The sequence below is a fragment of the Capronia epimyces genome, assembly GCF_000585565.1.
Source record: "Capronia epimyces CBS 606.96 chromosome Unknown aczIQ-supercont1.6, whole genome shotgun sequence".
In the NCBI taxonomy this organism is placed as follows: Eukaryota; Fungi; Ascomycota; class Eurotiomycetes; order Chaetothyriales; family Herpotrichiellaceae; genus Capronia; species Capronia epimyces.
In genome coordinates, this window is record NW_006912909.1 from 49,224 (window position 1) to 64,587 (window position 15,364).

Here is a 15,364-nt window from a genome sequence, read left to right on the forward strand (position 1 = left end):
AAGAACAGGAGGATCTGGAACAGGTTCGGGTCTGTCTAGGGATTTCCTAACACGTCAATCACCATTAGCATTCCCATTTTGTGGGAGGAGCATGCCGAATGAGCTCCGAGGAAAGCGACCTGGGACATTGCTTCCAGATCATGCAGCCATTCGCTCCTCCGAACAAGATGTCAACCAGACAGAGGAGCGAGGGAAATTAAAACAGGCTGCAACGAGAGCGAAGAGTGCAAAGTGAAGAGTGAAAAGTCCGGATGGAATAGTGCGCGTCAGGTCCAGCTGCTCGCCTATATGTTGTATTACCCCAGGTTCCAGATTTCGGAGTACAGCACCTGCCCGCCAATTGCATTCAAGGTTGCATGTAACATTGACAATGACGTTGGAAAACGGAAAACTTTTCTGTGCTTCCTCGACGACGCTTCATGAGTTCCCAAACCCTAACTCCTGGTGGAAGCTCCCTTGACTGAGGCATTGTCACAGTCAGTCAGGGACCTGAGAGTACAAGAGGACAGTACACCTTGAGGCCCGGGAGTTGCCTTGACCACTGCTTTCCCATTGTTGTTGACATACTCCTTCGATCATGGCAGACGCCTCGAATTCCACTGAAGACATTCAAGCTGCCCGCGTTATCTCCAGCCACCTTCCCTCAGGGTATACCGCTGATTTCGATCCTGTCAGCGACCATGGGAGGACGAGGGACCAGGGAGAGGCTGAACCAGAATCATCGCTCAAATTACAGGGTGGCGATATCACCCGGGACTTGTACAAGATTCACCAGCGAGGCGTGCCTCTTCAGCGAGCTGCCACAATCTCCCATCCCAACGACACGCCCCCTCCTCTCGCAGATGCTTCTGTCGCCGAGCATCTTGCGCCTGGAGGTTTCCGCCGAACATTCATAAAGCAGAAGTACGGACGCTTCAATCCTGCGGTCCTGCCAGTAACACGGAATTTCGTCGAGTTTCTTTCCCTCTACGGCAGTTTCGCTGGCGAAGACCTCGAAGACTCGGAAGATGAATCGGCAATTGACGATCTCGAGGAGGAGGAAAGCCGACCACCAACTGAACGCAGACCGCTTCTTGGTCGCCGCCAAACCACGAGGAGGGAGAAGAAAGGAGACGCCGGCCGGACCAAGACATTCTTCACCCTGTTGAAGGCCTTCATTGGCACCGGAATCATGTTTCTGCCCAAGGCTTTCAACAACGGTGGAATCTTGTTCTCTTCCATGACTCTGCTGCTGGTGTCTGTCATCACGACACTGGCGTTCCATTTGTTATTGCAATGCCGACAAGTACATGCCAAAAACGGATATGGCGAGCTCGGTGAGGCCATCGGTGGTCGAAGGATGAGAGACATCATTCTGGGCTCCGTCACCATCTCACAACTCGGCTTCGTTTGCGCCGGCACTGTCTTTGTCGCCCAGAACCTGTATTCTTTCCTCGACGCAGTGACCAAAGGCCAAAGCCCGTTGTCGACCAACATCTTGATCGCTTTGCAACTGCTTGCCCTGGTCCCACTGGCCTTCATCCGGAACATCTCCAAACTGGGTCCGGTCGCATTATTGGCGGATGTGTTCATTCTTATAGGTCTCACCTATATCTACTACTACGACATTGCCAGTCTCGCCGATCATGGACTGCACAAAACCGTCCAGCTTTTCAATCCTGACCAGTACACCTTGACGATTGGGTCTGCTATCTTTACTTTCGAGGGCATTGGCCTGATCCTTCCTATCCAGTCATCAATGAAGCAACCGGAAAAGTTCGAGCCACTCCTGTGGACGATCATGTTGATCATTACCATTATCTTCACCTCCGTAGGGGCACTGTGCTACGCCACCTTTGGAGCGACGACGAAGATTGAAGTCATCTCCAATTTCCCGCAGGAAAACAAGCTCGTCAATGCGGTGCAGCTTCTCTACGCACTTGCAGTGCTCGCCGGCACACCGGTTCAGTTGTTCCCGGCCTTGCGCATCCTTGAGGGCAAGGTATTTGGTCGGCGCTCAGGCAAAAGAAACACATTCACGAAGTGGAAGAAAAACGGCTTCCGAACCGCCCTCGTCGTTCTGTGTGCACTGGTCTCAATCTTCGGGGCCAACAATCTGGACAGTTTCGTGGCCCTCATTGGTTCCGTCTGCTGTGTACCTTTGGTCTACATCTATCCCCCAGTCTTGCATTACCTGGGTGTTGCTCGGTCGAGGTGGGCAAAAGCTGCGGATGCTGCATTCGTGGTGTTGGGCGCAGTCTGCATGGTGTATACCACCATCATCACCCTCAGGAACAGCTTTTGAGGCCTGAGCGACGGCGCACAACTGACGCTACAGAGTTACAAATCAGCAGATTGAATGAGGCAGGGAATGGAAAGGCCACGTAGACGGCTAGATCCCCGTTTTGACTGTTTTCAAGTTCGGTTCAGTCATCAGGCTGGTACTACACCCCATACTCTGCTAATGAAAAGGGTGTGTATTCCGTCGGTGCATGATACAATCACACGCCCATCTTATCTTTGTAGGAGCTGTGTCGCCGTGATGGAATTCTGTAACCCCATGGTGCAGGGAACGTCCAGATCCTCGTCCTCAATTACGGAGTTCATTATAAGGTATAAATTGGTGGCCTAAGCTCGGACAAGGCCGCCCCAGTCGCCCTCCGACACCGCTCCAATTGTTTGATCTCTGAAACTCCAACTGCAATAGCCGTTTCAACAGGCTGCAGCTGCCTCTGTAAAGTCTTAGCACGCCGCAGGAGACCAAGACAGCCATGTTAGTGCTCCGAGATGGAGACGTGCTGGGGTTGCTGTCGAGTCTCTCGCGAGAAGAGGCGCAGCGACTTCTCTCGAGGCTGCATGATGTGTTGAGAGAATTTTCCCAGAGCAAGGCGGCCGGGCCGGAAGAGCGAACGATCCACCAGCCGGAGCGAGAGACGATTGCGACTCGACTGGGCAACACGTCTCTCTTCATGCCGTCGTCCATCACGACGTCGACCGGGGTCAAAGTGGTGACCATCAGCTCGGGCGGGCTGAAGGGCTCGATCAACGTGTTCGCGCCCGCGGGCGAGCTGTTGGGCGTGTTGAACGCTGAGGAGGTGACTGCGTTCCGCACGTCGCTGGCCGTCATGATCGCCTATGTGCGATACCCGCATCCCAAGACCAAAGTCGTCGTTTTCGGCGCAGGCAGACAGGCCGAGTGGCATGTCCAACTGGCGCTCTTGCTGGGCGACGTCCGCCAGGTCACGGTGGTCAACCGAAGCTCTGCTCGGAGGATGGAGCGGCTGTTCGAGCAGCTGAGGAAGAGATATCCGCGAACCGAGTTCAGGCTGCTTCTCAAGACCGGAGCCGGGCCAGACTACGACACACAGTTGCGAAGCCGCCTCGCAGACTCGGAGGTCATCTTCTGCTGCACCCCGGCTACCACGCCACACTTTCCGCACTCGTATCTCGACCGCAAGTCGCGTTTCATCTCGCTGATCGGGTCCTACAAGCCCTCCATGCAAGAAGTCGACAAGGACACATTGCTTTCGGGCGATTGCATCTACGTGGATACGAAAGAAGGCTGCCTCGTCGAGGCCGGAGAGTTGATCAAGGCCAATGTCTCTGCAGACCAACTGGTCGAGATTGGCGAACTCCATGACGACAGCCTGCTCAGACCCAACGGAAACCTGGTGTTCAAGTGTGTGGGGATGGGCATCATGGACCTTGTGATTGCCCGAGAGCTGCTGGCCATGGCGAAAGAGAAGGAACTGGGATTGAGAGTGGATGACTTTTGACAGTCTGGGGTCTACACTCTTCCAAAAACGCATGGTACTTGAGGCTCAACATCTAAACGCCATCATTAAAAGTGTAATCGTTGCCCCATCGAGTGTCCCAGGGCCGTGACTGGTCCACAAATCTCAGGTCTGTGCCCAGTCGAATTCTGTCCTCCGGGTCGTGGTTGATGGTCGATGCATGAATCTGTACAGCTTGTCAGTGTGTGGGTGTGGATGCAGCAGCCGGAGAAAAGGATTAAATCCCTACCGAATAAGGGTTGTGAAGGACCACATCACCGGCCTCATACTCGGTCAAGAGCCATCGACGATTGTACCGCCGTCCAAATTCCGCGGGGCCGTCGGCGAGCAAGCCGCCGCCCATCATGTTGCGATTGAATCCGTTCTTCGCCTCCTCGTCGGTCAATCCACTGGCTTTTGCCTTCTCCGTGAACTCCTGTTCGATCTCTGCACCCAAGGTATGACCCTTTTCAAGATAGATCAAGCCACCGCCTTGGCGCGAGACATCCCCCATAGGCACCCATGCAGTCACCGCGGTATCTTCTCCGTGTCGCAAGAAGATCTGGTCGTAATGGACGCCAATGGCTTTGTTGCCAGGAGTGTTGTTGCGCAAAATCGTCCTCCTGACGCCGAGAGTGTTGTCCCCCCAGCCGGTCAGCCTTGCCACATAGTCGCGCAGTGCCGGGTGCTTGCAGAAGTCTTCCTTGTACCATGGTTCGGTGTGGGCTTGAAGCGCCAGGTCAACGAACAGATTGGCCACCTCAGGGTGAGGTCCTATCGGACGGCCGTTGGCAGCGGCAAAGCCTGCACCAATGCCGGGATAGTCCAGCTTGTCTTTCGACGCGTCGAAGATGCCGTCCACTGGATTCGTGCCCGGCTTCAAGACCCCGCTGGGCGAGAGCAACTTGAAGTATCCCTCCCGCGCTTTCAAAACATCTTCTCTGGGCAGCAGGCCTTTGACGAAGACATAGCCGTCTTCTTCGTAGCGTCGGCGTGCCTCTTCGATCGGAGTGTCCAGCGTGGTTGGTCTCAGGTCAGAGAACAGGTCGGGGGTCAGGGGCCCATCATTGACAACAAGCTTGTCGCGTCCTGCGGCTGGAGGCTCGGGTGACTCTGCATGAGGCATCCTGATGTTGTGCCAACGTAGGCTTTTTTGGTCTTTTTTTGTCGACAAGAGACGGAATGGTGATAGAGGAGCTCGAACCACAACAGAAAACACAGCAGGCCAGGCTCTTGACGCCTCCCCCGGGGTACCTACTCTGTATGTATCTCCCGAACGGCGGGGCATGAGAGCGCAGCTGACACGCCCAGAAATTTTAATATTGGATCCCGATCAACACTATGTATCCGTATGTAACGCGGTTGGGGGACTGTCTCCCTGATGACCGAAATGGCTGTGAATCCCGTGTCTCCAAGATCCGCTGACACTGAATTCCCCGCCATGCTTCCATTGAAGGCAATGGCTGGCGAAGCTTGTCGGAAAAGTATACCAAATGTATACAGACAGTCTATCAAACTGCCTGTACGCCTCCTGGGATGGAGTCTCTCCACGCAGTAAGTGTTGCCCCTAATAGTCTCCTACAATGTTGGTCGTGCATCAGCATTCTCCTGGCGATCCGATTGCACCACAAATAACATCAGCAGTTCTGGGACCCAGATCCAAAGTTGACAATGTGCTCCGGAAACCCCGCAATCCCACCCGCACCAGACTCGCCGCCACCAGAACCAACCCGTGCAATCCAACGTAGACGTTTTGCACCCAGCCCACGCCGCCGTTGGCCTGGTGAGGACCGTTCTTTTCATTCCCAGGGGAAGAATCATCATCCGTGACCTGAGGCTGTAAAGATTCACAAATCGCGTGACAGGCTCGTGGACGAAAGAGGCCAGCTTCGCCTCTTAAGATAAGTAAAAATAAACTCCGTACATCGAGTCCACATGCGACACTCCGAACGGATCACTTTGGCTCACCCTGAACATAGTGCGGTACCGTTAGCTTCCATGAACCCCTTACATCCATCTTGGTTTTCTCGTCCGTAGCGCAAGGACGAAGGTGGACGCGGAAAGAGCATCGGTTTGTCAGAGGAAAAAAAGACCAAAAAATCAAAAAATCAATTGAGGTCGTACCCGGGTTCGAACCGGGGTTGCCGGAAGTTTCAACTCAAAATCCGCTGTGTTCGTTAGCAGGCAATACTGTCATGGGGGTTGGGCGCGGCTTACGAGTGATCACCACTACACTATACAACCAATTTAGGTCCCGAAAACTCGAGGCCAATTCCAGGTCCATTTTCGGAAGAATTAATTCATATATTAGGGTAAAAATTGGCCTGGGCGCTTGTGAGCATTCAGCTTTACTTTCGGTCTGGGCATGGTCACGTGAACGAGCGAGTTTTTCCTCGTTATGTCCATTGGCTCCAGGATGCGTCATGCCAGAGGGATCATTACATAGCCTGGTGAGCTGTTAACGACTCGTCAACGGTTTGCGCATCCTACAGTACCTACGGAGAGGAGCAATTGCAGCAGAACATGCCGCCTCCGCAAGTCAAAATATGAGGTTGTGCCTTCAGCCAAGGGGCCTCTCTAATCATGTTACGTCAGGCAACGAGGCCCTGCCCATCTGCGGCCGGTGTGAGCACACAGGGCCCTTCTGTGATCATTCAATGCCCTTCAAGTTCCGAGCAGAAGAAAGTTGCCAGGCGAATGAACTCAGCTCCGGCGCCTGACCATAAGTCATCGACGGACGCCTTGTTGCAAATTTCTCGAAAGACATTGCGAAATGAAGAGATTGCCCAATGGTTCAAGCATTACTTGAAGATGTTGTCGCCCTAGTATGATCTCAACCACTGCGAAGCCAGCTGCCCGTTGCTGCTGAGCGCTGTGACTGCTCTTGCCGCCAACACACAAGCCTCAAATTGGCCGTTCGGTATCCTTGGGATCTGCCGGATCGTGTCAAGCTTGCCTCCAACCGCTCATCGGACTTCGTGATTGCGACCCTACCACTGAAGATGGGACCGTCGTTGCGGCCACGTGCTTTCCACAACGATCCAAGATTCTCGGAAGTAGGTCATCGGCCTTGCAACTCAATAGTACCTTATGTGAGGCGGAGAAGGAGAATCTCGAACGGGCACCTTGTCGCGGCATTTCCTATCGTCCCAACCCTATCATCCAAACTTCCTGCAAATGGCTCAGTCCGTTCCAGAGGTTCCGGAGATATTGGTGGCAGGTGGTTGGCATTAGGTGGTGATCAATGTGAGACGGTCAGTTGGTTGTCCGACACCCAGAAATACACTGGATGGATGTTCCAATCCTCAACCAACACTGTGAAAGTCTGCTCGGCAGGCAAGGACGAATCGGCCGCGAGCCGTCGAACGGAGGAGAACCCTGCGGTGAAGGTGAGTCCTGTTTTACGACTTTGTTCGATGTATCATCATCCCACTAGTTCGATCTGCATCCTTTCGGCGATGAGAAACTCCTCGTCGGCAATGTCTTCGTCAAATTCGTCGGCGGTATTTACATCACCACGACTGCCGTTGTGGAGCAGAGTTGATCCAGCGTTTGTCTCGCGGTGAAGATAGTCGTGCGCGTAAGCATCTTGCCTCCCAAAGTCCCCTTCGCCTCTGTTGGATCGCTGCTCTCTTTGAAAATTCTCCAATTCTTTCAGATCCCAGCTATCTTTGCCTTTCGTGGAGCCGTCCGGTGCCTTTTGCCCTGGCACCAGCGGCTGTGCAATGCTTCTCAAGAACTTCTTTGCCATGCCCACCGCGGCATCAGTACTCAAGCCGGTCTGACCCTCGTGAATCTCTTCCGCGATCCATCTAGGAAGCTGATTGCGTTTTTTCTGAAATCGACGGTCAGCTAAGACCATGATTCCATAGTCATCCTTCCCTCTCAGTACACGGCCCAAACATTGGGCGGCGTGTCTCATCGCATCGAAGGACAAGAAGTCTTGTTCTTTGATTCTGTAATTCTCACGCAGAAACTCCAGGCGGGCTTTCAGGATCCGAGATTCAGTGTACTGGAAAGGGGCCCCCATGCACAAGACAGTTCGTCCAAAGTGATGATCAAAATCGATCCCTTCAGACACCTTGCCACGGGCCACGCAGAGGAGAATGGCACCCTTGCCGTTTTCGCATGCAGTTCGGTATGTTTCCAATGCAAGACTTGTCTCCTGTGCATCCGGTGTCTCGACCAAAATCAGCTTATAGGTCCAAATCTGATCGAGAATGCCCATGCCCTGCCACATGCTAATGATCATTTCCATGTAGAGGTAGGAGGGGAAAAACACCACAATACCATCCGGAGTGAGCTTTGCAAACTCAAACAGCAGTGCGCCATAATTTCGGACCACACCGGGATCTGATCTGGACTGGAAGCCAGAGGTGATCGACTGTTGGTCCGAGCCACGCGTAACAATCATCGGCAAGAAGGATCGTCGTGTAAGCGACATGGGATAGGATTCCTGGAGGACGGTGTTGAAGTTTAGCATTTTCGGGTACATCTCTAGGGGTGATATGGTTCCCGAGGTGATGATTACTGAGGAGAATCGTTCAAACACTGGTTTGATGGCAATGGAGGCATCGAGGCACGCGAAATGGAGGATTGGGTTTGGCACGGTGGCTTGTTCCGTCTCGAACGGCTCCAAGATCAACAGAAACCCGGTTTCGTACGTCGCGATCAATGTTGCGAACGTGGCGACCTCCTGCAACGGTTGGTAGTCTTCGATGTTGGTCAGTTCGAGAGTTCGAACAAGGGAAGTCAACCGTTCGGCGCAAAAGCGAAGGGGCTTGCGTTCGATAAAGGTTAACTCCTTGAGATGGGAGAGAAATGAAGGAGGAGTCTCCTGGATGACATAGAGGACCTTCATGCGCGTCTTCAGGTATTCGATGAAGCGCTTTAAGAAGGCAACAAAGTGCTCGGCACGACGAATATTGCCCGGGACGGCTTCTTTCAGCAAGTCATCAGGTAGCGTCGGGTTGGACATGAATGCGTCCTCGGCTCGAGCTTCGTCCGCTTCTCGAAGGCCTTCGACAAGCTTTTGGTACTCGTTTTGCAACTTCTCCTCATCCGAAGCTTTCATTTCCTCGATCTTGCGCTCGAGATTATTTGCTCCTCGCGTCGCCTTCCTCAAAGAATCTTCCGTCAAATCAATGGATAGTGACTCAATACAAACATTGTCTATATTGTGCGCCTCGTCGAATACCACAATGCAGTCTTTTGACAGTTCTTTGGACACCCGCTCGGCGATTTTAGGGTCGAGGAGGTAATGGTAAGAGTAGATAATGACGTTACAGAAAGACATCATCCTCCGGGCTGAGAAATAAGGACACTGTTTATGATCTTCACCATATCTGAGCAGCCCGTCAAGAGTAAAGACGCCGGGCGGGACCAGGTTGTGAGGCTCCAGAAGATCCAGATTGTCGTGGTAAATACAGACGTCAACGTCCTCGCCCCGTTCCTTTTTCTCCTTCACGAAACCTGCGGTCAAGGCCCGACACCGGGCATCGACAACGGCACCGCTCTTCTCTCGCTTGACTGAGGGATGCAGACACAGGTTTTTGCGGCTGGTCAACCCGAGGCCTCGGAAGTCTTCCACATGGCCTAGTTGATCGGAACGATACTTCATGAGGGCTTTCAGTTCGGCAAGTGCCTTTTCGATTTCCGACATCGTCCGCGAGCAGTAGATGAGTTTGCGATGCTCTGGATAGTGCTGCTGGTACGCCACAATGAGCGACAGTAAAGAGACTGTCTTGCCGGTCCCGGAAGGCATCTCGAGAACGCAGTGACCACCTGCGTCCAGGGTCCGTTTGAGATCGCACATGTAGGCATATTGTTCGGGGTAGATCCGTGGATATGGGAAGAGAACGGGGAGATCACTATTGACCCATCAGCAAAGTGTTGCAGACCAGAACGGCGCTGCCTACTCGATGAAGAACTTCATGACGAGAAGATGACCAAGGCTGGCCACCACTTTAACATCCCACCGTCGACACCAATCTTGTGTCTCTAGCAAGCCAACATTTGGTGGAGTGGGTTCAGCCGGGACGGTTACAAAGTGCCTAGAGAGTCAGGCCGAACTTGAGGTCGTGGCTAAAAGCGTCGTGAACGAAGATAAATCTATAAAGTGGCACACGCGATCGCCGCGCAGGTGCCTGAGAATATGAGTCGCGTAATCCATAATCCGTACTGTCATTCATGGATCGGCGCAGACGTCATTGGCCACCCTCCCAAAAATTTGGAGTCACCAGAGTCAACTTCAGAGGCACCTAAGAGGGGTTCCGATGCTGCAGACACAAGTGAATCATCTTCAAATCTCCCGTTAGAAGACGAGGGCGGCCAGAGCAGCATGAGCAAGAAATTCAAATCACAGGCATCAAGCGCCCGTGCTGCCTCTGCTACCTTTGGGTCGTCCTCCTTCGGTTTCGGCGCGCCCTCCAACGGCTTCAAGTCCGCAGCTTCGCCGTTGTCCTATATCACTGAGCAACCTGACCTCAGCGGCGTGTCTAATCCTCACATTATCGTCGCCCTCCGCAACCTGGGCAAGAAAGATAGCACTACGAAGGCCAAAGCACTAGAGGAGCTGCAGGAGCATATCAGCTCTGTCACGTCCGCTGACCAAATCGATTCCAGCTTACTCGAAGCATGGGTTTGTCAACCTGGATCTGGCCGTTGACACTCTACTGATGAAGCTGCGTACAGGTCGGCCTATATCCTCGTACCTCTATCGATAATTCTCGACGAGTTCGACAGCTTGCACATGCCCTTCAGGGGTCCCTCACTGCGGTCTCCGGCAGACGAATTGCGCCACTTCTATCCAAGGTCGTCGGACCGTGGCTCTCTGGGGTCTACGACAGCGACAAGTTGGTGGCGCGGGCAGCTCAAGATTCAATTTCAACGGCATTCAAAACTGAGGAGAGAAGGCGGGCATTGTGGAAGATCTACAAAGATGCGCTCATTGAATATGCTGAGGATGCCATATTGGTCCAGACCCCCAAGACCTTAAGCGATGAACGCTCGACAAGCCCCGATGACGCTGAAACGAAATTTGTGCGTGTTGTTGGAAATGCCATCTACATGCTCCGTCAAGTTTTAAAGAGTAACTTCCCCGGAACCTCTGACGGAGGGGTGACTGAAGTGCCTGAAGGCCTCAAGAAGATTGTGACAGACAAGGGTCTCTGGGAATACTCCTACTCTGAAGATCCTAATCTACGCAGAGCCGTGTGTTCTCTGGTTGCCGTCTGCACAGAGACGGTTAGTGAACACCTGAGTTGGAACGCCATAAGTACATGCTTTATCGGCAAAGCTCTGCACAGCAGTCAACTTGGCTCATCGCGCCAACTAACAGAGGCACTTCTGCTCCTGACAGTGCACCGACCTGAGATCTGGACCTCAGATTACACATCAAAGACATCAGCATCAAAAAGATTGTTCCAGTATATGAGGAATGGGTCGCAAAGAGGACCGGCGGATTTTTGGACCACGATTGCTACACTTCTCCGCCGAATTCCCCTCGAAATCTGGGCTCCGGACCACCTCGATGGCACGATTCAATTGACATCCGCAACAACTTTGGTCAATACTTTCCGTGCTGGCGTGTCCCATCCGGAAGAACCCCGCCAGAATCTCCCGACTGCATGGTCGGCCTACGCCAGCATATGCTTTTGGGTTCTGGACATGCTCCATGACGAAGATTCGAAATCCACCTTGACGAACGAAGAGCTATTTCCTCTGGTGACCCAGTTCATCTCCCAAAACGCACAGCAAACTTCCTGGAAACTACCCACATCCTGTGACTTGCAGATTTCAGCGAAGATATTGGCCAATATCCTCCATCACGGCTTAAACTATGTCTTTGAGACTGCGTGGCTAAGTTTGTGCCAGGAAGTTTCCGATTGTATAAAGCTGTCACTTCCAGAGACTTCCAAGGACTTTTCAAAGTCCCAGGATGCTGTTGTTGCTCAAGCACAACGTCTGTTCCGTTTGAAGTCATCTATCTTGCAGCCTGATGTTCTCAGCCAGGCTGAAAGGTCACATGCACTGCGTGTCTTCGAGAAAGGTGATGAGGATTTGATCCGTGTTGCAACGGACCTCTTGAGAACTCGGAACGGCAAGCCTTATTCCGCGGCATTTGTCCTCGAGAGCATCACGGCTAACCCGGAGTCGCCGAGGCCTCAGTGGCTTGAATCCTTCTTGACTTCAGATGCCCTGGCTTTGCTCAGCAGCCCTTCTGCGGAATATATTATTGCCATTATTCTAGGCCGTGGTCAGAACATTGAGCAAACTATCTCAACCTTGATCCATTCTAGCGAAAACAAATACTGTGCAAGTGCACTTTCAAGACTTCTCAGTCAGCTATCAGAAGAAGAGCTCTCGGTGAATTCCGAACTTGAAACCTTTGTTCTGCATAATATTTCTGCTTCTCTTGGAGAAGATTCTGTCCAACGAATGACGCGGGCAATTCTACAGAATCCGAAGCTTCACGCTTCGAACTTTTGGAAAAGATGTACCCAATGTATTCTTGCTCAGTTATCTTCCGACACAGATGCAGCGTCTCAACAGAGCACGCTCAATTTCCTTCTTAGTCTCTTCAGCCGCCCTGATACCGTCCATCTAGTCTCAAGCGGCTTAGGAGGTGAGCTTCTATCACGACTCCTCGTGTTATCAGACTCCCAGCACCATGACACGGCAGACTTGGCGAACTTATTGATATCAAAGATCAAAGCAGCACCTTCAGGCCAAGATTCAGCTGCCACGACTTCCACCATGGTCATTGCGGACCAGCTTTCTGGCAATGGTGTTCCATTGTCTATCTTTACGTTGATCGACCTTGCGAAAGACACATTGAAGAATAAGCCGCTGGACAGCGCTGAGTCGGTACCAGGAATCTTACCTTCTGCTGCTCAATGGGGCGATGCCCTCAGAAGTCAGATTGGTGGAAGACGCCCTCGTTCGTTAGCTGTCACCAATGCTCTCCATGGTATCATATTTCTGATTGAGCAAAAAGATGCTCGAGCACCGACTCGGCATCTTCGAGATATGGATGAATTCTCTCTTCTGTTCCGACTCGTCTTATATGTCACCAGGATTGCCTCCGACACTGATATTCTCTCGAGGTTATCCGCAGAGCAATTGGGTGTACTCTATGTCCATTACCCATTGGCATTACAGCTTGTGAATGAGAAACTGACCATGGAGTCAGCAAATGATATCTGGCAGAACACAAGCAACGAGGTCGTTGATGAAGCTGCAGACGTTCTCTCTCAGGGAAACTCGCTGGTGCAAAACTGGATCCACGATGATGGCCTGATCAATACCTGGATCGACGCAATTCGCTCAACGGTCGGTCTGACGCCTCAGTCGTATCTGACGGGTTTAGCATTTACGGACATTGCATCCCGGTATGCCGATGAATATGGGTTGAGTCGCATCTTATCATCCTTTAATACCGAGATGGAAGAGCTTCATAGGGCGCCAGAGGCTATACGATCAGCAAGCCTGATATGTGTCTGTCGCGATAAAGTCGTCAGTACTCAGCAAGGACGCAGGCTCCTCAATGAGCTGATCAGTATGGGCACGGATACGAAATCTGAAGATTCGGTTATGGGACTACGCCCTCTCGTTCTGCTCGACTTACTCCTCGACGGCCGCTCAGAACCCTTGAATGAAATCCCTGGCCCACGGTTGATCTTCTTCGCACAAAGGCTATCCCGTGTATTGATTGATGCGTCTGACGACCTGGGGTATCAAACGGAGGCAATGAGACTACTCGATCCGGTTCTCTCCGCCTCCAAAGACGTCTATGGTGCACATTGGGACAACATTTTACAACATATAGTTTCATTGTGGCACGATGGACACGATTTGGCAGATAACATCCCTCTCCTGCATGCTTCTCTCCGTCTGTACGGGCGTCTGAAACTTCTGGCAGAGTCTGACGCTTGCAACGAAGATTTGGGAGAGTCGTGGACGGCAGCGCAGGTATCTCTCGCAGATGGCTTGGTGCAATGCCTGGAAATGTTCAAAATACCGGAAGAAGAGACGAACCAACCACGCCGAATGACTGCGGAACTGTTGCGAAGACATCTTTTACATATTCCCGCTCGACATGACGTGAATATGTATCCCTTTCTGTCGTCCGCGGAGCCTGCAATTCGGGGTGCCGCTTACGATCTTCTGCATCGTTCCATCCCAGCAGAACAAGAGCACCTTTCGCTACAGCTTGCCCTGGAACAGAAAGTCGCCCATCTTCCAAATGAACTGCTGTCCCTCTTATTAGATACGCCAGGGGCATCTGAACTAGGCCCCGGCTCAGTTCGTCAAACCTATCTGCTTCGCTGGCACCTGGTCTTCGATCACTTCACGAGGGCGTCATATAAACTTCGGGAGCGGTACACCTTAGATATCAAAGAACGGGACGTTCTTCCGAGGCTCCTTGAAGTCATTTGTGATATTAGCCGCATCACTACCAGTCGTCCGGTGGACGCTTCCAAAGCTGACCTGGAAACGTTTCGGCTGGGTTCTGACGAGATGGACGGGACAGCTGAACGAAGCCTGGCCATGCACTTGTACTATTGCTGCCTGTTCTACCTTCCGAGTCTGACAAGGGGGTGGTTCCTCGAGCAGAAAAACAGAGTGAAACTGCCTCTAGAGAGCTGGACACAAAAGTACTTTTCTCCGTCCTTGATTTCAGCCGCGATTCGCACAGTCACAGAATGGGTTGCCAGCCAGCCGCAGGATGACAGCGAGGCCTCGGTGAGTGTCAAAGCATCTCTCGGAGGATCTGAAGTGGTAGCGTCGATCGCCATCGATCCTGAGTCGCCTCCTATTTCTCTGGCAATCTCCCTCCCCGCCACCTATCCTCTTGAGTCGCCCACCGTGTCTTCACGCACTCGAGTCGGTGTCTCGGAGAAGAATTGGCAATCCTGGCTCCGAACTTTTCAGATCATCATCTTCAGCGAGGGAAGCATTATTGAGGGCCTAGTAGCATTTCGACGCAACGTTCAAGGTGCCCTGAAAGGGCAAAGTGAGTGTGCCATTTGCTACAGCATCATCGGCACGGATATGCAGACACCGAACAAGAGATGTGGGACTTGCCGCAACACTTTCCATGGCACATGCCTCTTCAGGTGGTTCAAAAGCTCCAACAGCTCCAGTTGTCCGTTGTGTCGGAACAATTTCAACTACGCCTGACGGAGGTTTAGCGGAATTGAGGTTGTTTCCCAAGGCACTTGCATCATATGAGGTGCCGAGGCAGAGATGTGTCCGATGGCCAAACTCTGCTCTCCAGCATCTGCCATCATGTCTTCGGATCGCCTGGTGATTTGTGATAGGAGCGTAGGACTTTATATCCTAGTCCAGCGGACCGAAAAGAAGAGGGCCGATAGCGAGATAGCTCCCGAGGTGGTTGATCGAACCGGAGACTAGGAAGAACGGTGATCTCGTTATCTTTGTCGGACTCGGTCGAAGGGCATGTGAGGCTAGAAGAGTGGTGGTGTGGCGCTTTCTCTCTCCCCTGGCTTTGACAAGAGGTAAGATGGTCTATTTTGCATAATGAAGAGTATCGTGGCTAGATAGAACCCGAGAAGATAGAAGATCCAATATCTTAACAGGCCAAACTG

At 52.4% G+C, this 15,364-nt stretch overlaps 6 protein-coding genes across 6 annotated transcripts; 4 read left to right on the forward strand and 2 right to left on the reverse strand.

Annotated features, from left to right (window-relative positions):
- Positions 1-577: 577 nt before the first annotated feature.
- On the forward strand, positions 578-2,284 carry A1O3_06890 (uncharacterized protein; the record flags this gene model as incomplete). The annotated part of the gene is made up of 1 exon (XM_007737005.1): positions 578-2,284. The coding sequence occupies one exon, from the start codon at positions 578-580 to the stop codon at positions 2,282-2,284; it is 1,707 nt and encodes a 568-aa protein (XP_007735195.1).
- A 466-nt stretch (positions 2,285-2,750) lies between these two features.
- A1O3_06891 (uncharacterized protein) lies at positions 2,751-3,755 on the forward strand (the record flags this gene model as incomplete). The annotated part of the gene is made up of 1 exon (XM_007737006.1): positions 2,751-3,755. The coding sequence occupies one exon, from the start codon at positions 2,751-2,753 to the stop codon at positions 3,753-3,755; it is 1,005 nt and encodes a 334-aa protein (XP_007735196.1).
- Positions 3,756-3,807: 52 nt separating this feature from the next.
- On the reverse strand, positions 3,808-4,878 carry A1O3_06892 (phytanoyl-CoA hydroxylase; the record flags this gene model as incomplete). The annotated part of the gene is made up of 2 exons (XM_007737007.1): positions 3,808-3,939; positions 4,003-4,878. 2 exons carry the CDS (start codon positions 4,876-4,878, stop codon positions 3,808-3,810), a joined length of 1,008 nt encoding a protein of 335 aa, XP_007735197.1.
- Positions 4,879-6,325: 1,447 nt separating this feature from the next.
- Positions 6,326-6,804, forward strand: A1O3_06894 (uncharacterized protein). The gene has a single exon (XM_007737008.1). It carries the CDS (start codon positions 6,336-6,338, stop codon positions 6,576-6,578), a length of 243 nt encoding a protein of 80 aa, XP_007735198.1. The 5' UTR covers positions 6,326-6,335; the 3' UTR covers positions 6,579-6,804.
- Positions 6,805-7,176: 372 nt separating this feature from the next.
- A1O3_06895 (DNA repair helicase rad15) lies at positions 7,177-9,687 on the reverse strand (the record flags this gene model as incomplete). Its single annotated transcript, XM_007737009.1, has 2 exons — positions 7,177-9,622; positions 9,671-9,687. 2 exons carry the CDS (start codon positions 9,685-9,687, stop codon positions 7,177-7,179), a joined length of 2,463 nt encoding a protein of 820 aa, XP_007735199.1.
- Positions 9,688-10,092: 405 nt separating this feature from the next.
- On the forward strand, positions 10,093-14,936 carry A1O3_06896 (uncharacterized protein; the record flags this gene model as incomplete). The annotated part of the gene is made up of 2 exons (XM_007737010.1): positions 10,093-10,392; positions 10,446-14,936. The coding sequence occupies 2 exons, from the start codon at positions 10,093-10,095 to the stop codon at positions 14,934-14,936; spliced, it is 4,791 nt and encodes a 1,596-aa protein (XP_007735200.1).
- Between the last annotated feature and the right edge of the window lie 428 nt (positions 14,937-15,364).

Bases quoted from the DNA above. Each gene is read 5' to 3' on its own strand.
- A1O3_06894 (XM_007737008.1), top strand. From the start codon at position 6,336: ATGTTACGTCAGGCAACGAGGCCCTGCCCATCTGCGGCCGGTGTGAGC.